The 27,245-nt window shown below is 49.4% G+C and overlaps 1 protein-coding gene across 2 annotated transcripts; it reads right to left on the reverse strand.

The window, feature by feature from the left end:
* Positions 1-1,245: 1,245 nt before the first annotated feature.
* On the reverse strand, positions 1,246-20,504 carry ARFGAP2 (ADP ribosylation factor GTPase activating protein 2). Of its 2 annotated transcripts, XM_044270614.1 has the most exons (17): positions 20,369-20,504; positions 15,951-16,069; positions 14,608-14,680; positions 14,385-14,516; positions 13,980-14,060; positions 13,751-13,856; positions 13,618-13,674; positions 8,671-8,715; positions 8,232-8,284; positions 8,027-8,163; positions 7,813-7,944; positions 7,203-7,328; positions 6,979-7,116; positions 5,698-5,821; positions 2,553-2,646; positions 2,033-2,151; positions 1,246-1,941 (listed from the first exon to the last, which is right to left on the reverse strand). In XM_044270614.1, the coding sequence occupies exons 1-17, from the start codon at positions 20,438-20,440 to the stop codon at positions 1,921-1,923; spliced, it is 1,629 nt and encodes a 542-aa protein (XP_044126549.1). In that variant the 5' UTR covers positions 20,441-20,504; the 3' UTR covers positions 1,246-1,920. The 2 variants fall into 2 exon arrangements, with proteins under 2 accessions (XP_044126549.1, XP_044126550.1); XM_044270615.1 differs by lacking the exon at positions 8,671-8,715.
* Positions 20,505-27,245: the final 6,741 nt, after the last annotated feature.

Below are 27,245 nucleotides of genomic sequence, written 5' to 3' on the forward strand. Positions count from 1 at the left end.
CTGCCGACACTACAAGCTGGTATGTTGGTTGGTAATAAGGCTATGTTCACAGTAGCGTTATGGAATCCGACAAGCTGTTCCGGCAGAGAACAGCCTGCTGGAGGTCACCATATTCAGCACTGCCGGACACCAGTGGATCACCATCTACTATACTGGGATCAGACTGGTATCTGGAATAAATGACTGGTTTTATCTGAACAAATACCACTTAATGCAGCAATTTTTGTCTGCATTTATGCTGGAACAGGGATAATGATAATGTGAACCTACAGTAAGACCTGTTTCACATGGTCAGTATTTGTAAGCCAGAAGTGGAACCTACAGAGAAAAGGTATCAGAAATATGTGTCTCTCTTCCGTGTTTTGGACCCACTCCTGATTTTGGCTTACAAACACTGATGCAAAAATACTGACCGTGTGAAAGAGGCCCAAGAGGGCATTCTAGCTGCAGATCTGCTGCCTACGTAGATGCCAATTGTCTGGGCAGCACTTCTACCTACAGACGGCTTGCTGCTTAGCCAAGAGAATATAACGGGGGTGAAATATTTGCAAATGATATGGACACTGCCCCAGAAACCCAAGGCTGATCCACATTCCTGCCATGCATTTGAAGTTGTACAAGTTGCAGACTTAGCCCCATTTAGTAAACTATACGTCCATTTTTGGCGACATGGATTTCAAATCCATGTGCGGAAAAACACATACAAAACTACAGTCCAGATTCCCACTGTAAGGTGGGATAGGCGCAGTATTACTGCAGATTTGTGGTGTTAAAATCCAACTTGTGAACATACCCTTAAGCCCCTTTTACAAGAGCGAGTTCCACGTATTGGACTTGCAGTGTCAGTCAGCGACAGCTCCCGTCCTGACCTCCCAAAACTGACGGGTCGCATAGCATTATATTGATTTATCATGCTATGTAACCCTTACAGTTCTGGTATGTATTATATAATGCTGTCAGTGTTATACAATACATTCCAGACCTCTAAGGGTTACATATCATCATAAATTAATATCAGTGCTGGGAGGTCAGGATGGGTGCTCTCGCTGGCACACCTGCGAATCTAATGCGTAGAACTCGCTTGTGTGAAAGACTACTTCCCCTAAAGCCCCGATGTACTATAGGGGTGTGGCAGCCAAAAATCATAAATTCTGCACTCCCAAAGGACCTTGCTGCCATGAAAAAAGTCAGTTTTCTGTAACGTAAGCACTTCTAACACACAAGAGAAATCACGCAGAATCACGCTCGTGCCTCAGTATCTTTATTCACTTTTCCTGGTCAACACTGTAATAATATTCGGAGAGGCATGGGGTTCAAAGTACAATTTGCACACCCAGCCTTGCAACTGTGCGCCAAGAGACAGCAAAATAAATACTCATGCAGCCTGTCTCTGGAGGCTCCCCCGCCATGCAGGGACAGTGTGAACGACCCTCATGTCCTAGTAACGCCCCGAACTTGCAAAGGATTAAAACAGTAAAACCACAATAGTCACACGGATTAATACAGGACATGATAGTCTCGTCCTCCAGACAGTAACAGTTATTCCCTAGAATGGGGGGCTTTGTATCCTCCATGACACCTCCTCACCCTGCCTACAACGCAGTCATAACATGCTATACAGACAGCCCCCCGTAAAGTCATCTGACACTAACACACCGGTTAAAAGCGCACAGTCTCTGGGCGTCCATTGCAGCGGGAGCAGCAGCAGCTGATGGGCAAGTGGGGTGAGAAATGCTCCGGTAGTGGACGCGGTGTTAGAGGAATACTGAAGCGGTCATTTTCTATAAAGGGGCATTTGCCAGCAGCTGGAGGGATGCAGGTCAATCCCTCCCTTTCTGACCCCTCCATTTCCCTCGCCCCTATATATAGGTAACATGGGAAATTGCTACAGAAGGATCCGACCTCTTCTTTCCCGATTAGTTAATAGGAGCTATATCGATCCTGTGGGAAAGAAAGAAAAGCGGACTGGGTAAATAGGAAACACAATGGAGGCATAGGCGGAATGAATCAATCCATTCAATACATCTGGTACCTGTAGAGAGTTCATTACGCCGTTGGCCAGCACTGCCATCTTGCCTGCAACAGATTTTACTCCCTGCTTAAAGTGGGTGATGTCAGCAGACGGGATCACATTGCCCAGAGAAACCCCAGCTGGGGACAGATGCAGAACCTGATCACTATACGTCCAAGAATAAGGCCTCTTGCACACGAATGTGTTTTTTTTCCGTGTCAGTTTTTTTTTTTTTGCGGACCATATGTGGAACCATTCACTTTAATGGGTCCGCAAAAAAAACAAACGTAAGTTACTCCGTGTGCATTCCATTTCCGTATGTCTGTATTTCCTTTCCGAAAAAAAATAGAACATGTCCGTAATGCAGACAAATAATAGGACAAGGATAGCACTGTTCTATTAGGGGCCAGCCGCAAAATACGGAATGCACACGGATGTCATCTGTATTTTTTGCGGACCGCAAGATACATACGGTCGTGTTCAAGAGGCCTAAGGGAGAATTATAAGGAAAGAGAAACTACAAGAAGGGAAGAACACTTACCTCCTGGATTTACTGAATCAGAATCTCCAAAGAGATCGGCTGAGCTGATGGAAGTACTGGAGGACAGCTGCTGCAGGCGGGATCTGGCTTCATACTGTGATCAGAATGAACGCTTATATCATATGCATCGTTCAGGGCCCTCAACCATTAGCTAGAGCAGAGGTCGGCTACAAACAGCGTCTCACGCTGGAGGACCCGAGACATCTGTACATTACATGGGCAGTCCATCCCCCGTCTCCAGGCGGTGCTGCAGCAAATTGAACACTTGCTGATGATTACTGGGGTCTCAGCAAAAATATATCCTATCCTTATCGGGGAAGATTTCTAACACAAAGGTGTTATCCAAAGTGGAAACCCCCTTTAAACTGGAGTATTTTGGTTAGAACAAGTGTTCCAGTCTCCCCCATTCTCATGATCGTTGACAGTTGTAGTGGTCGAACCTCCACCAATTTAAAGGGGTTATCCAATTCTAAAAACGCCCCGCCCTGTCTATTGACCATACTTACCCCACTCCCCGGCACCTGCATCACTCCGGATCCCTGCACGGTCATGATGCGAGGGAGGCGGGTCACCCCCCGTCAACGGATGTTTTGATCCACGCAACGGGAGATGCAGCAGCAGCCACGCAAGGATCCTGAGTGACACGGGTGCTGGGGAGTGGGGTAAGTATGATCTATAGGAGGGGCCCGGGGCATTTTTATAATTGGACAACCCCTTTAACTGTTATCCCACGTCTACTGGAATCTTTGTTCCAATTGGAATAATCCTTTAACTTAGAAAATAGTTCATACAGTTAACACTGAGTATTTTTCCTTTTTATTTTTATCTGCAGTGCTAGTATTCTACTCGTCTAAAAGTTATTGGCATACAGCTAATATTAGCCCAAAGAGTAGCCATATGCCCATTGGACCTCTAAGATTTTCTACCCTAACCATACATCAGAACCTGCAATAAAATACCACCACCTAGTGGACTAACTTGCTTACTGCACCAAGCAATGCTGTACTACGGTCTTGTTCAGATAGGACTACATTCCCTGTACAGATTTATGAGCTAGCAATTAAATGGATCTCAAGAATTAAAATCAGCCTCTATTCACAGAACAGGCAGTAAATGTAAGATTGGTGGCAGTCCTGTGTCACCCTGTATGAATGGAGAAGCAGACGAGCATGCATGCATGCTACTGCTCCATTCATTCTCTGAGACAGCAGGAGAATACGTTTAAAGGGGGGTTCCGAGACTTAAATACGGATGATCTACATTAAGGATAGGTCATCAATATCTGACTCCCAGCACCCCATCAATTAGCTGCTGGAAGAGGCCACAGCACGTGGACAAGTGGCTATGCTTGGTATTGCAGCTCAATCCCAATCATATCAATTGGACTGAGTTGCAGAACGGCCGTGTGACCAATGGACTTCAAACAGGTCGTCATCATCAGGGGTGCTGGGAGGCGGACCCCCAACGATCAGATACTAATGTCCTAGCCTGTGAATAGCTCAGCAATAGTGTTGAGCGAACTTATGTTTTAAGTTCGGCGTCTAAAGTTCGGGTTATCGAAGAATCGCGTTATGGATTCCGCTACCACGGACCATAACGCGATTCTTTGATAACCCAAATTTTAGACGCCGAACTTAAAGCACAAGTTCGCTCAACACTACTCAAGTCCTGGACAACACCTTTATGGTCTCTATGCGTGCTTGAGGGTACATGGGCAACAGCTGAACAGATCTCCCTCTGCTTCATAAGCCCTATTGGTTTCCTCATCACACACCCTAAAGCTTTAACCTAGTTTCCCCACTTTGTATACAGACTGTGAGGTGAAAGACGGTCATAAATCTGTCACTGCCTAATAAATGCGCCTGTCTGGTGGCAGCTAAAAAGGTTACGGAATGAGTTACAGTTGAGAGAACATTGGTGCAGCCATGCAGAGCAAATGCTGATATATAAAGGAAGGCAAGGGGGGAGACGGTCAGAGGCAGTGCATGCAAGGACACGAGACCGGTGAGTTCCACACCAATGAACCAATGTCCTGGGGGAGAAATGGGGCTTTGTGCAGAATGTGAAAGATGAGAGTGAAGGAAAAATACAGCCAATTAAATGATCAACTCACTCAAAGTCAATACTGCAATCAAAACACTATAAAAATGGTATATACTGTAGACCGGTGGAGGCTCAACCTGCGACCCTCCAGCTGTTACAAAACTACAACCCCCAGCATGCCCTAATAGCTGTAGGCTGTCCAGACATACTGGGAGTTTTGCAACAGCTGGAGGGCCGCACGTTGGGCATCCCTGCTGTAGACGGTCATCACTTATATCAGTCCCTGTTCTTATTGCACATACATAGGCCAGGAATAGTGTTGAGCGAAGCGAGCGTCGGATGCTACATCCGAAGGCACTTCGGATTAATACCGTATGGAGATCAGTCTCCGTACAGTATTAAAATGTATGGGCTCCGATGAGCCGAAGTAAGTTATTTGCGAAGTCGCGCGTGACGTGGTTGAATAACTTCGGTAGTTGATTTTGAAAGTGCCTCAGAACCGAAGCAGAGTTCGGTTTCACATTTGAAAGTGGTTTTTCAGCTACGGAAGTTATTCAACCAAGTCACGCGCGACTTTGCGAATAACTTACGGCACTTCGGGTCATTGGAGCCCATACATTTTAATACTGTACGGAGACGGATCTCTGTACAGTATTAATCTGAATGAAGCGACTTCGGATGTATAATCCAAAGCTCGCTTCGCTCAGCACTAGCCAGGAACAATGTCCTGGGAACCAAGCGGTGTGCGTTGGGAGAGTGGGAGCGATCCAGGGGAAGCCCATCACACACGGAGAGTCAGAGCTGGCGACCATAGACTGACAGATATCACATGTCTATGGCTGCAGTATATACATATGTCGGCGGTAGGGGATTGATGACTGACCCATTCTAGCGTGCATGTGCAAAAGGTAGAAAGCACAACTCTATAGGACAAGGGTACGCAACCTCCCAGCATGCATACTTCCTCTGTTTGTCTCAGAACTTTCATAGAAATGAAGGGCGCATGCTGGAAATTGTGGTTTCACAACAGCTGAAGTGCCGAAGGTTGCGGACCCTGACTTCAAGTGCAAAGACACAATTCCCTCTTGGGCAGAGACCGTACCTCGGCATCTTGCTCTCTCCCAAAGAACATGTCTGAGGAGATTGCTTTCGCACTGGCAAACTTCATGCGTGCCTCACTGGACTCTGGAGCCGGGGTGCTCTCTGGCTTTCTCCTATTTGCAGGCCTGTGGTAGAAACAAGATGCCATTAATAAATTAAGTATCCTTCAAAGTTGTGAATCTCTATAACTTCATGCATTTGTGGGGAGTCGAGAGGAATAGCCGTCGGCCAAAACAGCATTTAACCACCAGCTGAGTGTACGAGCAACTTCGCAGGAAGATCTGGGCTTCAGGGAAGTCAAAAACAGAGTTTTTTCAGTCTAATCTCCTTATATCTCAATGCTGCTGAGCAATAAACTTTACACTGGGAAATACTAAGACATTACAATAAATCAATATTAATCTATAGTATTAAAGAGGACCTTTCACCGCTCCTGACATGTCTGTTGTATTAGCTTCATGCATTCCCCATGTACTAACTATTCTGGAGCCTCTGTTCTTATGTCTGTATGTTGTGCCATTCCTCTATTACTACTATTCCTAGAAGTTATAAATAATTGCTAGCAGTCTGCAGTAAGGGTACAGAGGGAGGTAACCAGTCTGAAAATGGCAGCACTGAGTGTATAGAGTCAGACTGGGCAGGTACCCCCCCCCCCCCAACTGGTTACACCCCTCTGTACCCTTACTGCAGACTGCTAGCAATTCAATCATAACTTCTAGTAGAAATAACAGAGAAATGGTACAACATAGAGCAATAAGAATAGATGCTCCAGAATTGTTATTACATGGGGAATGCATGAAGCTATTAAAACAGACGTCAGGAGCGGTGAAGGGTCTTCTTTAATGTGTACATGCCGCTCCTTATTCATGAATGGAATGCAATCGCCATTCCATAGGTTTTCTCCATAACAAACTCGTGGCCTGTTCATATATGGATCATTTTCTGCTAAAATGGCGATGGGCACTCTCATTCTTAGCATCGGTGGTGTCCGACACCAATCAGACTTTAAAGGGGTTATCCGGGGATTTATACTGATGATAGGATAGGTCATCAATATCAGATTGGTGGGGATCTGACACCCGGGACCCCCGTCGAGCAGCTGTTAAAAGAGGCCGGCACTGCATGAATTGCGCAGCCTGTTCCTAGGCCATGTGATGTCACGTTCTTTGGTCATGTGGCCTAGTCGCTGTTCAGCCCCATTGAATAAATGGGTCTTGAGCTGCAATACCTGTACTGACAGCTTCCCTTTAATGTCAGCTGACAGAAAAGGACGGTAACTCACCGATCTCGTGCTGGCTGAATACTGGAGATGGTGACCTCTCGCTCTTCCTCGGCCTTATCTGTAGAGCCCCACGTTGACACTTCTGTTTCCCATCGTGGGCTAAAACCTTCCCCCAGTGAGAATGGGTTATCCTTATATCTAACGAGAGAGATAGGAACAATCCATCCTTCATTACGTGCAGCGATCACATAAATGGCTACAATAGAAACTTAACTGTCACATACTTGGGAGGCCCAGAGGTGAAGCTGGAGTCCTCCATGAGGTCAAGCTGGGAACGGGAGGATTTAGTAGCCACGGGCGTTTCTTGTTCAATTACGTGCATTTCTGACAGAACAGAGTGCGAGACGGAGCTGGAGAGAAGCAAGCAAAAAGTTAAGAATAAGCAATCTAGTCATACATAAAATAGAAAGGAATATTTCCCAATTGTGAGGCCCTATTTTCTGCACTTTGCTGTTCCTCTGTTATATCTCCAGGAAATGTATAAATAAATGACCAACTAACTCGGCGTTACCATTCTCCTCACCAGCATTTTGTGTCCAGACTGTGTAGGATACACCCTCCTGACGAAGGGAATGGTAAGGCTCAGTTGTCTAGGTGTCCATACATTTCCAGGAGGAATAGCAAAGAAACAAAAAAAAAATAATTGTTATTTCATGGGAAGGACATGTATTTGCTAAAACAGACACTTGAGACTGAATGGACGGGTCTGATTGAACTCTAAATAAGAATATTTGTTCATTGACTGTAACCAGAGATCTTGAAAGCGGCGAGGCATTGACAGAACCGATTGCAGTAAATGTCCATACGCTGGTACAGTACAAGGGGCACACGTACCTGCGGGAGGCCAGGCCCATGCCCAGGCGCTCAGCCTGCTCTCTCTTCTTTCCCTCCAGGGTCTGCAGCCTCTTCTCCTCCTTCTTGCGATCTATCTGGAGCTCTTGGTAAGCCAGCCTCATGGAGGAGACTCTAGACAGAGGATCAGGGTGAGCCGGGGAAGCGCACAGACCCGCACATACAGGCAGAGGACAGGCTACACAAAAATACTCACAGCGACTCTTCTGCTTCCTTCCTGAGCTCTGCCGCCTGCTGCTCCCTCAGCTTCTCTGCCACCTGCGCCTTCTTCTCAATCTCACTAAAACTTTGGCTGCTCACTTTTTGGGCACCAAGGCCCTTCTTAGCCCCAAGCTGTAAAAAAGGAAGGTGTGAGGACCATGCCACCATGTTACATACCCGCACCCCCTTGTGGTACTTACGCCTTTCTTGGCCGCTGCAGGTTTCTTCTTTCCGATGAGCGATGGTTTCACCTCTACAAGAAAGCAGGCAAAAATGGTAAAAAAAAGCTGCAAAATACATGGGCTTGGGGGGTTAGTGAACAGGTGGCAGAGCACAGCAGTGAACCCCATGCCAGGCATTAGATATGGTTAGTAACCGCTGGACCCGGAACAAGTCCACAGCGAGGTATCCAGCAAGATGGGCAGACACGGGCAGCTCTGCACCAGCGACAGGAATGCAACGGCTCATTGTCACTAAGGGCGGCTAGAATTTACGGAAATCAAGTACACCAAGTATCGCAGCGGCAAAGTCACCAATGTGAAGCCAGAGGGTAAGAGCACAGTCTGCACTCAGACACCTCCATGGGAGCACGCTACATGCCAAGCACACAGTAGCCAGCGCCAGTCACCATCTGGTCACCTGTGCTGGGGGATGGCTCCTGAACAGAGAGGCACATGGCCAGATCTGAGGGAGAGAGGAACATGTACGACAATTCAGTGGACATACTGAACACGCGGAGAGTCTGCGCAAACTGTGGAAGACGGAGCAGTCACCTCCCCGCCGCAGGGGATGCTGGACACCATTAAACTGAAAACCTGTTTCATCCACACGCAAGATGCAACGTTTCCATCGTTCCTTGTTGGCTCCATGCCTGAAGCTCTGTCCTTAAAACAGGCTCTATCATCTGCATAGGAAAAACTTACCATTGCTGCAACAAGCATGCTGACTGTTTCCCATGATAACCAAAAGAACTATGAATATCACGCTGCAGTATTAAAGTCACATGTACAGGTCCTTCTAAAAAAATTAGCATATTGTGATAAAGTTCATTATTTTCTGTAATGTACTGATAAACATTAGACTTTCATATATTTTAGATTCATTACACACAACTGAAGTAGTTCAAGCCTTTTATTGTTTTAATATTGATGATTTTGGCATACAGCTCATGAAAACCCAAATTTCCTATCTCAAAAAATTAGCATATCATGAAAAGGTTCTCTAAACGAGCTATTAACCTAATCATCTGAATCAACTAATTAACTCTAAACACCTGCAAAAGATTCCTGAGGCTTTTAAAAACTCCCAGCCTGGTTCATTTCTCAAAACCGCAATCATGGGTAAGACTGCCGACCTGACTGCTGTCCAGAAGGCCATCATTGACACCCTCAAGCAAGAGGGTAAGACACAGAAAGACATTTCTGAAGGAATAGGCTGTTCCCAGAGTGCTGTATCAAGGCCCCTCAGTGGGAAGTCTGTGGGAAGGAAAAAGTGTGGCAGAAAACGCTGCACAACGAGAAGAGGTGACCGGACCCTGAGGAAGATTGTGGAGAAGGACCGATTCCAGACCTTGGGGGACCTGCGGAAGCAGTGGACTGAGTCTGGAGTAGAAACATCCAGAGCCCCCGTGTACAGGCGTGTGCAGGAAATGGGCTACAGGTGCCGCATTCCCCAGAAACAGCGGCAGAAGCGCCTGACCTGGGCTACAGAGAAGCAGCACTGGACTGTTGCATGTCATTCGGAAATCAAGGTGCCAGAGTCTGGAGGAAGACTGGGGAAGAGGGAAATGCCAAAATGCCTGAAGTCCAGTGTCAAGTACCCACAGTCAGTGATGGTCTGGGGTGCCATGTCAGCTGCTGGTGTTGGTCCACTGTGTTTTACCAAGGGCAGGGTCAATGCAGCTAGCTATCAGGCGATTTTGGAGCACTTCATGCTTCCATCTGCTGAAAAGCTTAATGGAGATGAAGAGTTCATTTTTCAGCACGACCTGGCACCTGCTCACAGCGCCAAAACCACTGGTAAATGGTTTACTGACCATGGTATTACTGTGCTCAATTGGCCTGCCAACTCTCCTGACCTGAACCCCACAGAGAATCTGTGGGATATTGGGAAGAGAAAGTTGAGAGACGCAAGACCCAACACTCTAGATGAGCTTAAAGGGGTTGTCCAGGTTCAGAGCTGAACCTGGACATCCCTCCATTTTCACCCCGGCAGCCCCCCTGACATGAGCATCGGAGCAGTTCATGCTCCGATGCTCTCCTTTGCCCTGCGCTACATCGCGCAGGGCAAAGGCATTTTTCTGAGTTCCGGTGACAGTACCGTGCTCTCTATGGGGCTGACAGGCAGCCCCGGTGACGTCACCGGCACTGATGGGCGGGATTTGGCTCTTCCCTAGCCAGTAAAACGGCTAGGGCAGAGCTAAAGCCCGCCCCTCAGAGCCGGTGACGTCACCGAACACACTGCTGGGCGGAAGTTACCGCCCGGCAGTGTGTTATTGAAAACACAAGAACCTGTGCCCTGCGCGATCTAGCGCAGGGCACGGGAGCGCATCGGAGCATGAGATGCTCCGATGCCAGGCTCAGGAGGGCTGCCGGGGTGAAAATAAGGGTATGTCCGGGTTCAGCTCTGAACCCGGACAACCCCTTTAAGGCCGCTATCGAAGCATCCTGGGCCTCCATAACACCTCAGCAGTGCCACAGGCTGATTGCCTCCATGCCACGCCGCATTGAAGCAGTCATTTCTGCAAAAGGATTCCCGACCAAGTATTGAGTGCATAACTGAACATAATTATTTGAAGGTTGACTTTTTTTGTATTAAAAACACTTCTTTTATTGTTCGGATGAAATATGCAAATTTTTTTAGATAGGAAATTTGGGTTTTCATGAGCTGTATGCCAAAATCATCAATATTAAAACAATAAAAGGCTCGAACTACTTCAGTTGTGTGTAATGAATATAAAATATATGAAAGTCTAATGTTTATCAGTACATTACAGAAAATAATGAACTTTATCACAATATGCTAATTTTTTGAGAAGGACCTGTATCTATAGATACAATCTATATGGAAAGTTGAGTTAATTCTTAAAAGGCGATAGGACCACCTCTCTCCATCCATCAATTCTACTTAACCCCTTATGGACCCCCGCTGTACATGTATGACTGACTGATCGGGCGGGTGCAGGAGCTGCGCCTGCCCGATCAGCAGCACGGACCCAGCAGTCACTGACAGCTTTCTGACTTCTATGGAAGCCTGTGAGATTCAGCCCTTAGGCTTGGTCTCACAGGCAGGCTGTCAGCATAAAAGCTGACATGTACGGTAATTCATTACAATACAGGATGCATTGTAATACATTGCAGAGGGGATCAGACCCCAGAAGTTGAAGTCCCAGAGTGGGACAAAAATGAAAAGTAAAAAAAGTGTTTTTCATAATAAAAAGAAAAGAAACCCAGACATATTGGGTATTGCCGCGTCGGTAAAGACCGGCTCTATGAAAATATCACATGATCCACTCACTCACCTGAACGCTGTAGAAAAAATTAAAACTGTGCTAAAACAATCTTTTTTATCACCTTACATCACAAAAAGTGCAACACCAAGTGATCAAAAAGGCGCATGCCCCCCAATAGTACCAATCAACTATGGCTTTTAGAATATGCTTTATTATGTAAAACTGAAACAAATAACCAAAATATCATATTTGATATTGTCATGTCTAACAACCTGCTCTATAAAAATAGCACATGATCTAACCTGAACACTGTAAAAAACTAAAAACTGTGCCAAAACAGCTATTTTCTGTTACCTTACCTCACAAAAAGTGTAAGATAGAGCAACCAAAAATCATATGTACCCTAATAGTACCAACAAAACTGGCACCTTATCCTGTAGTTTCTAAAATGGGGTCACTTTTTTGGAGTTTCTACTCTAGGGGTGCATCAGGGGGGCTTCAAATGGGACATGGCATCTAAAAATTATCCCAGTGAAATCTGCCCTCCAAAAACCACATGGCGCTCCTTTCCTTCTGCGCCCTGCTGTGTGCCCGTACAGCAGTTTACAACCACATATGGGGTGTTTCTGTAATTACAGAATCGGGGTAATAAATATTGAGTTTTGTTTGGCTGTTAACCCTTGCTTTGTTAGCGGAAAAAAAAAAATGGATTAAAATGGAAAATCTGCCCAAAAAGTGAAATTCTAAAATGTAATCTACATTTTCCTTCAATTTTTGTGGAACACCTAAAGGGTTAACAAAGTTTGTAAAATCAGTTTTGACTACCTTGAGGGGTGTAGTTTCTAAAATGGGGCCAATTATGGGTGGTTTCTATTATGTAAGGCCCACAAAGGGACTTCAGACCTGACCTGGTCCTTAAAAATTGGGCTTTGGAAATTTTCTTAAGAATTTTTTTTAAAGATTTGCTTCTAAACTTCTAAGCCTTCTAACGTCCCCAAAAAAAGAAAATGTAATATAAAAAATGATCCAAACATGAAGTAGACATATGGGAAATGTACAGTAATAACTATTTTAGGAGGTATCACTATCTGTTTTAAAAGCAGAACAATTGTAATTTAGAAAATTGCAAATTTTTCCAAATTTTTGGTAAATTTGGTATTTATTTTTTTAATAGATAAAAATTAAATCTTTTGATTCAAATTTGCCACTGTCATGAAGTACAATATGGGATGAGAAAAATCTCAGAATGGCCTGGATAAGTAAAAGCGTTTTGAAGTTAGCACCACATAAAGTGACACATGTAGATTTGCAAAAAATGGACTGGTCCTAAGGCCTCATGCACGCGACCGTGACGTTTTTTTGCGGTACGCAAACCGCATTGTAGACGTGCCTATTCTTGTCCACAAAACGGACAAGAATAGGACATGCCATATTTTTTTGGGCGGGGCCTCGGAACGGAGCAACGGATGCGGACAGCCCACGGAGTGCTGTCCGCATCCTTTGCGGCCCCAGTGAAGTGATGCATCCGAGCCGCATCCTTTGCGGCTCGGATGCAGACACGAAAAACGGTGGTGTGCATGAGGCCTTAAGGTGAAAAATGGCAGGGTCCTGAAGGGGTTAAAAAGGGTTGTCCGGTATTGGAAAAATATGGATGCTTTCTTCCAAAAACAGCCCTACCCCCGTCCAGAGGTTGTATATGGTTTTGCAGCTCGTCTTCTTTTGCTTCAATGGTGCTGAGCTGCAATAGGACACAGAACCCATGGACGGCTGTTTTTGGAACTAAGCAGACATTTTTTTCTAATTCCTGGAAAACCCTTGTAAAGGGGGGGGGGGGGGGGGGGGTCTTCCCACTAACAAGATAAATCCATACATGCAGGAGGCCACACCATTCCTCCATTCTGCTGGACCAGAGTAGGGACTCCGTACGGAGCGGTGTGTGCGCTGCCGCTCCATACAAAGTCTAGTTAAATGGAAGGAACGTTTAGAGAACCAGACAGACTTTGAATGCTGCTGCAGTATGCGTGCTCGACCGACGAGCAGTGAGCGCACAAAATGTCCTCGTACTTAACAGTTATGCTTTGGGGTGCAGTCTCCCCAGAAAGTAAGCACTGACGGAAAATAACTGAATTGCCTACCTACTGTAGCTTTGGGTGATGTGCTCAGATTATCAACACTGGGACCTGACTCAGCGCCTGCAAGAAGAAACTGGTCAGCGCTGAATGGGAGCAATGGAGAATATCAGCCGTCACTGGACGAGGAAACACTCACATTGGGGTTCAGCGCTGCCGGGGGCACTGGTTGGCTGTCTTGTCGCTGGCTGGATGGTCTCTGGCACTTGTTCTAGGACTGGTGTTGTCTCCCAGGAGTTGGAGGACTAGAAGATACAAAGGAGAGTTACAGTGCGTCAGTGGATCACATCCCCGTGAAAGCCTGTTCAGCAAACCGAAGCGGACCGCCTCCAGCGTATACAGATAACTGTCCTTCATACACGGCATACCTGGGTCAGTTCAGCAAAGAAGTCGGAATCCTTCTTCTCCGGAGAGTTTGCAAGAGGACAATTCATCCCCTCTACCCAAAGCTGGAAAAAGAAGGGACAAAATGTAAAAAAATTAAATAAATAAAAATCCCACTTAAAGGGGTATTTTAGTTGGTAAAAGCCATCCCCTATCCACAGGATCAAGAGAATGGGGGCCCCGTACCCCCTCAGTCCTGCTCTGCCACAAGATTTTAGCGGTGAAGGCCAACACAGCAGGGGTACAGAGCTCTAAAGAGAACCAGAACCCCATCATCCGAGCCTTTGGTGGAGGTCGCAGCGCATGGAGGAACACCTCAGAAATTTTCAGCAGCTAGAGGAACACTTTAACGGGATACTTCAGCATAATGTCCCTTTATGAGCACTCACATCGGTGCCATGCTTAGACATGGCGGAGCTGGCCAGCTGCCTAATCTTCTCTCGGTACATCTGAGCGCTACGGCTGTTGTACTTGGCGTTGGTGTCATTGGTGGTGCAGCCATGATGGCGGAAGAAGGCGTTCTGCAAAAAAAAACAAGAACATGACCTTTTGCAGAACAGAAGGAGAGAATAACTGGTGAGATATGGGTCACCTGAAACTAACGATACTCACAGCGTTGGCATTGCCTCCCACTTGCATACATCTCAGCTGAAACCAGCTCCAGTTGGAATCCAGTTCAGTAGACCTGACAAGGACACAATGATTAGCGCTAAGACCGAGGAGCAGCCCAGTCCTAGCCTCTGCGATGGCTCTAGGACAGGGATCAGCAACCTTCGGCACTCCAGCTGTGGTGAAACTACAACTCCCAGCATGCACAGCTCCTTGGCTGTTCTCAGGACTCCCAGAGAAGTGAATGGAGCATGCTGGGAGTCGTAGTTTGACAACAGCTGGAGTGCCAGAGGTTGCTGATCCCTGTGCTAGGATATGCCAACACCCGCCACTTAGCGAGGGCGCGACCTCCATATTGCTTAACCCCATCCCGACCTCCACCGTACATGTACGGCGGAAGTCGGGTCTTTAAAGATGGAACCCAATCGCATGCACATGCATAGCTTTGGGGGTTTCTGCTGTTTTAAACAGGGGCTAATGTTTGCGACCGGTGATCACACCAGTCGTAGACATTTAACCCCTCAGATGCCGTGGTCAAATGTAACCATGGTATCTAAGGCGACTCATCGCTCCCAGGGCCTGAACAGCTCCCCTGCGCAGCGATCGGGGGGCCGCCGTTCGTTGTCTGCGATAGCACGGGTCTCTCTGAAGAAACCCACGATATTGTCGCTCCTCTGGTGGCCTGCAGGTCGAAGGGCGCCATAAAAACACAGCAAGAAAATGCATTGCAATGTAAGGGAGAAGCAATCTAATAGTTGGTTCTTATAGGTCACAAAGGGTGAAACAAAGTAAAAAATAAAGATTTTAAAATATAAAGGTTCAAGTCACCCCCATGTCCCCATAATTAAACAATAAAAAAAAATGGTCATCACAGGCATCACCGCCCGAACTATTAAAATATAGAAGTATTTATTCTGTAATGAAAAAAAAACCTAAAAGGGCAATTTGCTGTAATCGTACCGACCCGAGGAATTTTACCACATAGGGAACGTCATAAAAAGAAAAACCCATAAAACTATTGAAACGTGTTATTTTTTTCTTCCAAATTCCACTCCATGGCTTTCCACTACAACATAAGCAATATTAAATGGTGCTGCAACTTGTCCCACAAAATTCCAGCCCTCGTACGGTTATGTGACCGGAAAAAATAAGTTATGAATCTGGGAAAGGAAGAGAGTAAAGAAACAAAAAAAAAATATGCAAAAATGGAAAATCCTCCAGGGCTGAAAGGGTTAATCTTTTTATTCCATTGCATGGACTAATGTGTATTGTAGACTTTCCCATCACCCCCCCCCCCTTTAGGACTGTCAACGCTTGGGTCCCCCTTTAGCAGTGTAGGGACTTACCTGATGAAGCTGAGGTGGACGCCCAGAGAGCGGTGGATGCCCGAGCAGTCGATGCATAGAAACACTCCATAGGGAATACTGGCCCAGCTGGGATTCTTGGCTCCACAGTCAAAACAGGACTAAAAGAGAGTGAAAGGGTTAATGTGGGAGCAGCGGCGTCCACTGCACGGAGGAGAGCGAAGTATCATGGAAAAGCAAAGCGCTTGTCATCACCTTCTAATGGAAAGTTGATGAATCGTTGCAGTGAGGAACACGACAACGCTACAGTCTATGCTGGTGCCCGACAATGTGAACACGACCGAGCGGAACACTCCGACCTCATTAAAGGGGATGTCCCATTAGAACAGGGATCAGCAACCTTCGGCACTTCAGCTGTGGTGAAACTACGACTCCCAGCATGCACACCTCCTTGGCTGTTTTCAGAACTCCCAAAGGAGTGAATAGAGCATGCTGGGAGTCGTAGTATCACAACATCTGCAGTGCCGAAGGTTGCTGATCCCTGCATTAGAAGAACCTCTCCCCATCCCTGTGGATAGGTGATAAGTGTCTGATCGGGGGCTGTCTGAAAAGCCCTTTTTACATGAGCCAAGAACGGGGCCAATTATTGAAAAACAAACAAAAAACAACAACTTGGGAACGCTCATTCATGATAATCGGCGCAGTGTAAAGGCGCCACCGATTATGGAGGCAATGACCCGGAAGCCCTCAAAAATGTGTGCTTCTAGGTCCGTGGCTCAGGCCACATCTCGCAAATGCATTGAAGTTGAAGGGTCCGCACTGCGATGCGGGGTGCAACGCGGGCAGGGCCGTCACACGTTCATGCGAATGCAGCCTTATGCAAAGGGTTATCACCCAGGTAAAAAGAACCATGTCGCTAGCGCCACCTTTTGGAAGAAGCTCCCTCTGTCAAATAGCCAAGCCAAATATCCCTCGTCACATCCCAAGGTTTGTTAAGTCAGAGTTTGGCTCATAGGCATTCACTTCCTCAAGGTGGCGCTAGCGAGATGGTTCTCTTCCCCTGGGAGATACCTCTTTGCCCATTATTTTCCCATGGAGCATTGCTAATAAGTCTCCAAACACAACTGGTCTTTCAGGAGACTTATGGGAACAGGAGAGCAGCAATGAAGATCAACCCTAAGCATCTATTCACACGGTGCAGTCTGCTCCCCATATCCCCCCCTCTCCTGCACGCAGACTGCTCCCCATATCCCCCCCTCTCCTGCACGCAGACTGCTCCCCATAGTTCCCCCCTCTCCTGCACGCAGTCTGCTCCCCATATTTCCCCCTCTTCTGCACGCAGTCTGATCCCCATATTTCCCCCTCTCCTGCATGCAGTCTGCCCCCCATAGTTCCCCCCTCTCCTGCACGCAGTCTGATCCCCATATTTCCCCCCTCTCCTGCACGCAGTCTGATCCCCATATTTCCCCCCTCTCCTGCACGCAGTCTGATCCCCATATTTCCCCCCTCTCCTGCACGCAGTCTGCTCCCCATATTTCCCCCCTTCTTCCGCACACAGTCTGCTCCCCATATTCCCCCCCCCCTCTCCTGCATGCAGTCTGCTCCCCATATTCCCCCCTCTCCTGCACGCAGTCTGCTCCCCATATTCCCCCCCTCTCCTGCACGCAGTCTGATCCCCATATTTCCCCCTCTCCTGCACGCAGTCTGCTCCCCATATTTCCCCCTCTCCTGCACGCAGTCTGCTCCCCATATTTCCCCCCTCTCCTGCACGCAGTCTGCTCCCCATATTTCCCCCCCTCTTCCGCACGCAGTCTGCTCCCCATATTCCCCCCCTCTCCTGCACACAGTCTGCTCCCCATATTCCCCCCCTCTCCTGCACACAGACTGCTCCCCATAGTTCCCCCCCTCTCCTGCACGCAGACTGCTCCCCATAGTTCCCCCCTCTCCTGCACACAGTCTGCTCCCCATATTCCCCCCTCTCCTGCACGCAGACTGCTCCCCATATTCCCCCCTCTCCTGCACGCAGACTGCTCCCCATAGTTCCCCCCTCTCCTGCACAAAGTCTGCTCCCCATATTTCCCCCCCTCCTGCACAAAGTCTGCTCCCCATATTTCCCCCCTCTCCTGCACGCAGTCTGCTCCCCATATTTCCCCCCTCTCCTGCAGTCTGCTCCCCATATTTCCCCCCTCTCCTGCACGCAGACTGCTCCCCATATTCCCCCCCTCTCCTGCACGCAGACTGCTCCCCATATTCCCCCCCTCTCCTGCACGCAGTCTGCTCCCCATATTCCCCCCCTCTCCTGCACACAGTCTGCTCCCCAAATCCCCCCTCTCCTGCACACAGTCTGCTCCCCAAATCCCCCCCTCTCCTGCACACAGTCTGCTCCCCATATTCCCCCCCTCTCCTGCACACAGACTGCTCCCCATAGTTCCCCCCCCCTCTCCTGCACACAGTCTGCTCCCCATATTCCCCTCTCCTGCACGCAGACTGCTCCCCATATTCCCCCCTCTCCTGCACGCAGACTGCTCCCCATATTCCCCCCTCTCCTGCACGCAGACTGCTCCCCATATTCCCCCCTCTCCTGCACGCAGACTCCTCCCCATATTCCCCCCTCTCCTGCACACAGACTGCTCCCCATAGTTCCCCCCCCCCCTCTCCTGCACACAGTCTGCTCCCCATATTCCCCTCTCCTGCACGCAGACTGCTCCCCATATTCCCCCCTCTCCTGCACGCAGACTGCTCCCCATATTCCCCCCTCTCCTGCACGCAGACTGCTCCCCATATTCCCCCCTCTCCTGCACGCAGACTCCTCCCCATATTCCCCCCTCTCCTGCACGCAGACTCCTCCCCATATTCCCCCCTCTCCTGCACGCAGACTCCTCCCCATAGTTCCCCCCTCTCCTGCACGCAGTCTGCTCCCCATATTTCCCCCCTCTCCTGCACGCAGTCTGCTCCCCATATTTCCCCCCTCTCCTGCACAGTCTGCTCCCCATATTTCCCCCCTCTCCTGCACAAAGTCTGCTCCCCATAGTTCCCCCCTCTCCTGCACAAAGTCTGCTCCCCATAGTTCCCCCCTCTCCTGCACACAGTCTGCTCCCCATAGTTCCCCCCTCTCCTGCACACAGTCTGCTCCCCATAGTTCCCCCTCTCCTGCACACAGTCTGCTCCCCATATTTCCCCCCTCCTGTTCCTCCCTCATCTTATCTTCATCTGTTCCAGGGGTCCACTCCAATTCTTTCCTGGAGACCATTGTAATCAATAGGAGCTTTTGTGTGACACGTCCTACCAGGAGGGGGAGGGGATGAGCAGTGCACCTACCTCAGCCAGACACAGATGAGTTGTCCTTACGGATCATTATTACAACTCTCATCATTCTCCTTACTGCGGCCGCACTACATAGAATGACTAGACCCAAGAGCTGGGCACAGGAGAGAAGTGTCTGATTGGTGGGGGTCTGACCACAGGGTCACCACCGATCATGAGATCTGGGGCCCTGGGGCCACTGCTGCTCCATTCAGTTACCCCTGGCTGTCCCATAGGGGTATATATGGAGGCCGTGTAAGTGCCTGCTCTGCCACCGCTCCATTCCTACGGGAGAAGGACCCAGGAAAACCATTTTTGTCACCTGTGAGGGTCCGACCCCCACCGATCAGACAATTATTTCCTATGAAGGGAGAGGGGATAAGATTTAGACTTTTCACATTCCCTTTAAGAGAGATTTCCCATGTCTGATTGTTGGGGGCCCCGCTGATAACTATTATAGGGGTCCTGATGGAGACAGCAGGGCACAGCGTTCATCAGCCCCATGGACCCTCGGGGGTGCAGGACTCCTCCACTGGAACTGCTCTGGACCCCCATTCTGGTCGCCGGTTGGGTCCCTGGGATGTGGCCCCCAGCAATCAGTTATTTACCACACTTCCAGTATATAGGAGACACGTCAAGTGTGGGAACAGGCGCTTAATGGGGTCACCTCATCGCAGACCTCCCCTTAAAGAGGTTGTTGTCCCATGAAGACCACTCATCCCCTATCCACAGGCTCCAATGGGAAGCGCCTGATCTCATCACAACAACGTCTGAAAGGAGCAGCAGTCATGCGGGCCCCTCCTCATGAGATGTGGGGCCCCCAGCGTTCTTATGCAAAATAGGACAATCCCTTTAAATATTGTATTCGCTGATTTCTTAGTAATATCTGTTCCTGGGAAAGCTGAGTGACCACCAATATGGCTTCTACTATAGAGAGGCCTCCTCTTATCACTGGGCAGTGCTGGGGCCTGGGAAAGCTGGGTGACCACTGAGGGCAATGATAAAGGAGCCTCTGACTCCTCCTGTGGACATGACAGCGATGGAAGGACACTGGATTCCCTGCTGTGGAACTACAAGGCTCAGAAAGGCACCGGCAGGACGTGCTGGGAGTTGTAGTCACACAGCGCCCCCTGCTGGATACCAGTCCCCGACCTCACCTTGTTAGTGGGAGCCGCCCGCAGTCGCTTGAACAGGGCTTGGATCTCCGCTTTAGTCGGCTCAGCCGCCATGTCTCCTCACTCCCATCAACCACGGGAGATGCTAACCTGGAAGGGGTGTGACGTCAGCGGTCACGTGAGCGGACTGGAAGGGGAGGGGCTTGCTGAAGAGGATACCGGAAGCATCTTGAGCTGGGGGCGGGGTCTAAGCGGGGAAGGGAGGGGGTTACAGTGGGGCTCAGTCTGACTCTGAGTGCAGTGGGGGGGTAACTATGGGGAGCAGTCTGCGTACAGGAGAGGGGGGACTATGGGAGCAGTCTGCGTGCAGGAGAGGGGGGACTATGGGAGCAGTCTGCGTGCAGGAGAGGGGGGAACTATGGGGAGCAGTCTGCGTGCAGGAGAGGGGGAACTATGGGAGCAGTCTGCGTGCAGGAGAGGGGGGAACTATGGGGAGCAGTCTGCGTGCAGGAGAGGGGGGGAACTATGGGGAGCAGTCTGCGTGCAGGAGAGGGGGGGGAACTATGGGGAGCAGTCTGCGTGCAGGAGAGGGGGGACTATGGGAGCAGTCTGCGTGCAGGAGAGGGGGGAACTATGGGGAGCAGTCTGCGTGCAGGAGAGGGGGGAACTATGGGGAGCAGTCTGCGTGCAGGAGAGGGGGAACTATGGGAGCAGTCTGCGTGCAGGAGAGGGGGGGGAACTATGGGGAGCAGTCTGCGTACAGGAGAGGGGGGACTATGGGAGCAGTCTGCGTGCAGGAGAGGGGGGGAACTATGGGGAGCAGTCTGCGTGCAGGAGAGGGGGGAACTATGGGGAGCAGACTGCGTGCAGGAGAGGGGGAACTATGGGAGCAGTCTGCGTGCAGGAGAGGGGGGAACTATGGGGAGCAGTCTGCGTGCAGGAGAGGGGGGGGGAACTATGGGGAGCAGTCTGCGTGCAGGAGAGGGGGGGAAACTATGGGGAGCAGTCTGCGTACAGGAGAGGGGGGGAAACTATGGGGAGCAGTCTGCGTACAGGAGAGAGGGGGAAACTATGGGGAGCAGTCTGCGTGCAGGAGAGGGGGAACTATGGGGAGCAGTCTGCGTGCAGGAGAGGGGGGGGAACTATGGGGAGCAGTCTGCGTGCAGGAGAGGGGGGGGAACTATGGGGAGCAGTCTGCGTGCAGGAGAGGGGGGGGGAACTATGGGAGCAGTCTGCGTGCAGGAGAGGGGGGAACTATGGGGAGCAGACTGTGTGCAGGAGAGGGGGGAACTATGGGAGCAGTCTGCGTGCAGGAGAGGGGGGAACTATGGGGAGCAGTCTGCGTGCAGGAGAGGGGGGGGAACTATGGGGAGCAGTCTGCGTGCAGGAGAGGGGGGGAAAACTATGGGGAGCAGTCTGCGTGCAGGAGAGGGGGGAACTATGGGGAGCAGTCTGCGTGCAGGAGAGGGGGGAACTATGGGGAGGAGTCTGCGTGCAGGAGAGGGGGGAACTATGGGGAGGAGTCTGCGTGCAGGAGAGGGGCGGAACTATGGGGAGCAGTCTGCGTGCAGGAGAGGGGGGAACTATGGGGAGCCAGTCTGCGTGCAGGAGAGGGGGGAACTATGGGAGAGCCGTCTGCGTGCAGGACGAGGGGGGATACCTATGGGGAGCAGTCTGCGTGCAGGAGAGGGGGGGGAACTATGGGGAGCAGTCTGCGTGCAGGGAGGGGGAACTATGGGGAGCAGTCTGCGTGCAGGAGAGGGGGACTATGGGAGCGTCTGGGGGGGGGGGGGCCACCCTCTGGGGAGCCCGGTCTGGGGACGAGGGGGGGGAAACTAGGGGAGCAGTCTGCGTGCAGGAGAGGGGGGGGAACTATGGAGCCAGTCTGCCGTGCAGGAGAGGGGGGGGGGAACTATGGGAGCAGTCTGCCTGTGCAGCGAGGGGGGGGGAAACTATGGGATGCAGTCTGCGTTGCAGGAGAGGGGGGGGAAACTATGGGGAGCACGTCTGCGTGCAGAGAGGGGGGGGAACTATGGGGAGCAGTCTGCGTGCAGGAGAGGGGGGGGAACTATGGGGAGCAGTCTGCGTGCAGGAGAGGGGGGGGAACTATGGGGAGCAGTCTGCGTGCAGGAGAGGGGGGGGAACTATGGGAGCAGTCTGCGTGCAGGAGAGGGGGGGGGAACTATGGGGAGCAGTCTGCGTGCAGGAGAGGGGGGGAACTATGGGGAGCAGTCTGCGTGCAGGAGAGGGGGGGAAACTATGGGGAGCAGTCTGCGTGCAGGAGAGGGGGGAACTATGGGAGCAGTCTGCGTGCAGGAGAGGGGGGAACTATGGGGAGCAGTCTGCGTGCAGGAGAGGGGGGAACTATGGGAGCAGTCTGCGTGCAGGAGAGGGGGGGGGAACTATGGGAGCAGTCTGCATGCAGGAGAGGGGGGGGGGAACTATGGGGAGCAGCAGTTATTGTTCGTGGTAACAAAATTCTTAAAGGGGTTGTCTCATCATGGACAATGTATGCCCCCATTGTCTTACAGCTGCAGGTCCCACCGCTGGGACCCGTACCTATATCGAGAACAGAGCCCCGCAAGTGACGGAGCGTGCACTGCTCATGCACAGCCGCCCTCCATTCATTCATTTTCTACAGGGCCAGCGAAAATAGCCAAGCACTGGCTCTGCTATTACCGTCAGCCCCATAGAAATCAATGGGAGTGGGGGCCGCGCATGTGCAGTACGCTCCCATTCACTTCTATGGGGAGCTGGTTTGGTGGTGTCCGGACCAGAGTCCTCCAGCCACCACCTTGCGGGGCTCTGTTCCCGATATAGGTGCGGGTCCCAGCCTATAAGACAATGGGGCATATCCTAGCGATATACCCCCATTGTCCATGATGAGACAACCCCTTTAAATAACCTGAACCTTGTGCACCAAACTTAAAAACAGAAGTTCGCTCAACACTACACACGACCATTGGATGTTTTGTGGTCTGCAAACTGCGGATATTGGCCTTGTGCATTCCCCATTTTGCAGAACGGCAGGCCCCTAATAGAACAGTCCTATCCTTGTCTGTATTATAGGACAGGTTCTATTTTTTTTTTTGTGGAACAGACACAGTCATTTTTTTTTTTTTTTTTTACAGCCCTATTAAAGTGAATTGTTCGCATACAGGCCTAAAAAAAAAAAAACGGACATTGAAAAAAGATACATTTGTGTGCATGAGCCATTAGGCCGCTTTCTTACAGTCAGGCCTCCTGCTCACGACCGTTTTTTTCCACGTTTACTGGCCGTTTTTTGCGTTTCGTATATGGAACCATTCATTTCAATGGTTCCGCAAAAAAAAAAAAAACGGAATGTACTCCGTATGCATTCCGTTTTTCCATTCCATTTAAAGATAGAACATGTCCCATTATTGCCCGCAAATCACGTTCCGTGGCTCCATTCAAGTCAATGGGTCTGCAAAAACAAAACGGAACAAATACAGAAATGCATCCGTATGTCTTCCGTTTCCATTCCGTTTTTTGCGGAATCATCTATTGAAAATGTTATGCCCAGCCCAGTTTTATCTATGTAAGTACTGTATATGCCATACAGAAAAACGGAAGAAAAAAAAACGGACTGCAAAACACTGAAAAAGCCATACGGTCGTGTGCAGGAGGCCTCAATGTTCAATCAGTGATTGCTAGCTAAAGCCAGGAGTGACGCCTACGCAGAGATAAGGTCTAAGGACGCATTCACATGACCACAGCGCGGCTGTGTCCGTTTTGCAGACTGCAAACTGTGCTTCTGTAAAACATGGGCACCTGCCGTGTGCTCTATGCATTGCGGTGCAAATCCATTGACTTCAATGGGTCCATGATTCGCAAGATATGGCCAAAGATAGGACATGTCCTATAAGGCACTGACCCAGAAACACACGGAAACGCTTACAATATATATATATATATATATACACACAAGACACATATGCTGCTGTGGATTTGCACGTGCGCTAGCAGACCTCATGCATGTATGTACTTCCATATCACAACGCAACGTAGGAGCCGTACCTGAGACCCTGCAGAAACTGGACACACGCAGAGCTGAACGCGTTCATCTGAATCCGGACAGATTTCGGAACGGGGCTACCAAATGGGAGCAGTTGGCAGCAGGACACATGATGTGCGTTGGGACGTTTTAGTCACCACCATCTTGGTGTTCCTTTTTGCAGGTGGGAGGGTGCAGCTATGTATTTCAGTGGGTGTGGAAAGATGGTGGATTTTTTTTATGTCATAATGATGAGTATATAATGTAAAATACAGAAAATCAAATATAACATTTTTGAAGGAAGGGATAAATTATAACAGAATAGGAGCCCTTTCACACGACCATATGTCCCGGAGCGGCATTGCTCGTGCGCACAGGAGTACACAGCATTATAGATTACAATGATGCTGTGGACGTTGGGCCGCCCGTTGGGCTATTCTCCTGTACTCATAAGATCATATGTGTGCAGCACAATAGCCCCGCAGGCGGCCCGACGTGCACAGCATCATTGTAATCAATGCCACTCTGGGACATATGGCCCGCATATCTTGGAGGGCATACGGTCGTGTGCAAGGGCCCTAAGATGGGGCCCCCACTATCTAGCGCAAGAAGCAGAAATTATAGGTATATATAATAGCACCATATATCATAAATCCCACACTATAGCAAAAAGCTGCCATATTGTTATTCCCCACAAAAAAAGGTACAATGTTCTTGCACCTGATTGGTCCTCCTCAACCTGTGGGCCCCATAGCAAGTGCAATGTGGCTATATGTACACCTATGAAAATGAGCGTTCGTTACACAGATAACCGACAGATGGCGCTGTTTCATTGGGCTCTTTGCTGCTGTAGTAGTGGAGCAGAGTTTGATACTTGGCACAACAGGTGGGTCGGGTCGTGAGTATTCTTGAGGTATATTCACACTTCGCTGGTCATACATGGGATAATTTGTCCTCAATACAATCATGGCCAAAATATTTCACAATTACAGCATGGGTCATGGTAGGAATATAGTCCAGGGTATGGGCACGCGCCTGTCACATGGACGTCAGCCATGTTTTGCAGACTGAAAAATACATATGGTCGTGTGCATGAGGAGGGGGATAACTACAGGAGAAAATAAACACTGGGGCCGGGCGCTGCATTACCCTGGGGGCGCTACTATATTCATGCTAGGGCCCTTAAATGTGTGAACACGTGCATCCCAGTTCCAGTGCAGTGGTGCTAGAACAGGGATCAGAGACTTCCGGCACTCCAGCCATTTTGAAACTACAACTCCCAGAATCCTCCTTTCACTTCTATGGGAGTAAGTGTGAATTCTAGGAGTTGCAGTTTCACGGCAGCTGGAGTGCTGAAGGTTGCACTCCAGCTGCAGCCTGTGCATGGCATAGTGCTTGGCAGTTCAGACGGCTAGCAATGTGCTCTCTAAGCCTATGGGACTATTGAGCGGGGCAGTTAAGGAACAGGGGTGCTGGGCAACACAAAACTGCACTAAATAAACAATGCATGGCACCCTAATTCGCTACAAAACAGTGTGATATACAGGCCACATAGCATCCCAGCAAATAGTAGTGAACTGGATCCAGGTCTAGTACAGAGAAGGTTCTGCGTTTCTGGTAGTCTAGGGCACTGATGGGGCTAAATGGGTTGGGGGCACAGGCTGGGGATGGCAATGTGATTACTGCAACCAATAGTAATTGGCTGTAGCGGTTGGATGAGATGTGAAAGCTGAAGCCACGTAAATCAGACTGGCAACAGTGGGGCGGTGAGCAAGTCAACAGGAAAGTAATGCTTATTTTAATTCATCTGCCTGTGCCATACTTCTCCCCAATCATAGAAAACCCCTTTAATATCTGTATCCCTGGTGATCTAGAGCAGTGAGGGGGCGATAGCTGTATCCTTAGTGCTCTAGAACAGTAAAAAGGTATTAATTTCCATATACTATAGTTTCAGCTGCCCTGGTGGTAGAGCGGAGTATTCCTGGGGATCTCTAGCAGTAAAGGGGTTAATGTTCATAGACCTAGGACCTCAGTGATAGGCAAACTGCGGCTCTCCAGCTGTTGCAAAACTACAACTCCCACCATGCTCTGCTATAGGCTGAAAGCTGTAGGCAGTCTTTGCATGCTGGGAGTTGTAGTTTTGCAACAGCTGGAGAGCCGCAGTTTGCCCATCACTGAGCTAGGTCAATGTGTTAATTCCAATTTCTCTAGGTTCTTGGGTACTGTAGAGTTAAGGCATTAAAGTAATTGATATCAGTATTAGAGATGAGCGAATCTCAGGTTAAGAAATTCGTTCACGCTTAGTTTACTGGTAAAAGGTGAATTGCGTTATGGATTTCGTTACCACGGACCATAACGCACTTCTCTGACGTAATGCCTTTGGAGGCATTCCGTCATAATAGAAGTCTATGGGCTGCATAATAGATCCGTCCCGTTTCAGTCATGCAGGAGAGGACTCAGGATCAGGAGAGGACTCCCCTGCATAACGGAAACGGGACGGATGCGTTTTGCAGCCCATAGACTTCTATTATGGCAGAATGAATAACAGAAAGCCTCCAAAGGCATTACATCATAGAAGTGCGTTATGGTCCGTGGTAACAAAATCCATAACGCAATTCATCCTTTACCACCAAACGAAACGTGAACGAATTTCATAACATGAAATTCGCTCATCTCTAATCAGTATAGCTTGAGGTCTAGGCCAGTGAAGGGTTAATGTAGGTGGTGGTCTACAGCAGTCCCAGTCAAAATTTAAGTCCTGGTTGAAGGCCATGGATGGGTTAAAGCTTACCTGTGGTCCAGTGGTTACTCATCCCTCCAGGCTCCAACAGGAAGCTGAATGCAGACAGCTGCCAACTGTAACTGGATGGCTGCACAGTTCTCTCCATTATCAGGGCGGAGCAC

This window comes from Bufo gargarizans, chromosome 10 (assembly GCF_014858855.1).
Source record: "Bufo gargarizans isolate SCDJY-AF-19 chromosome 10, ASM1485885v1, whole genome shotgun sequence".
NCBI lineage: Eukaryota > Metazoa > Chordata > Amphibia > Anura > Bufonidae > Bufo > Bufo gargarizans.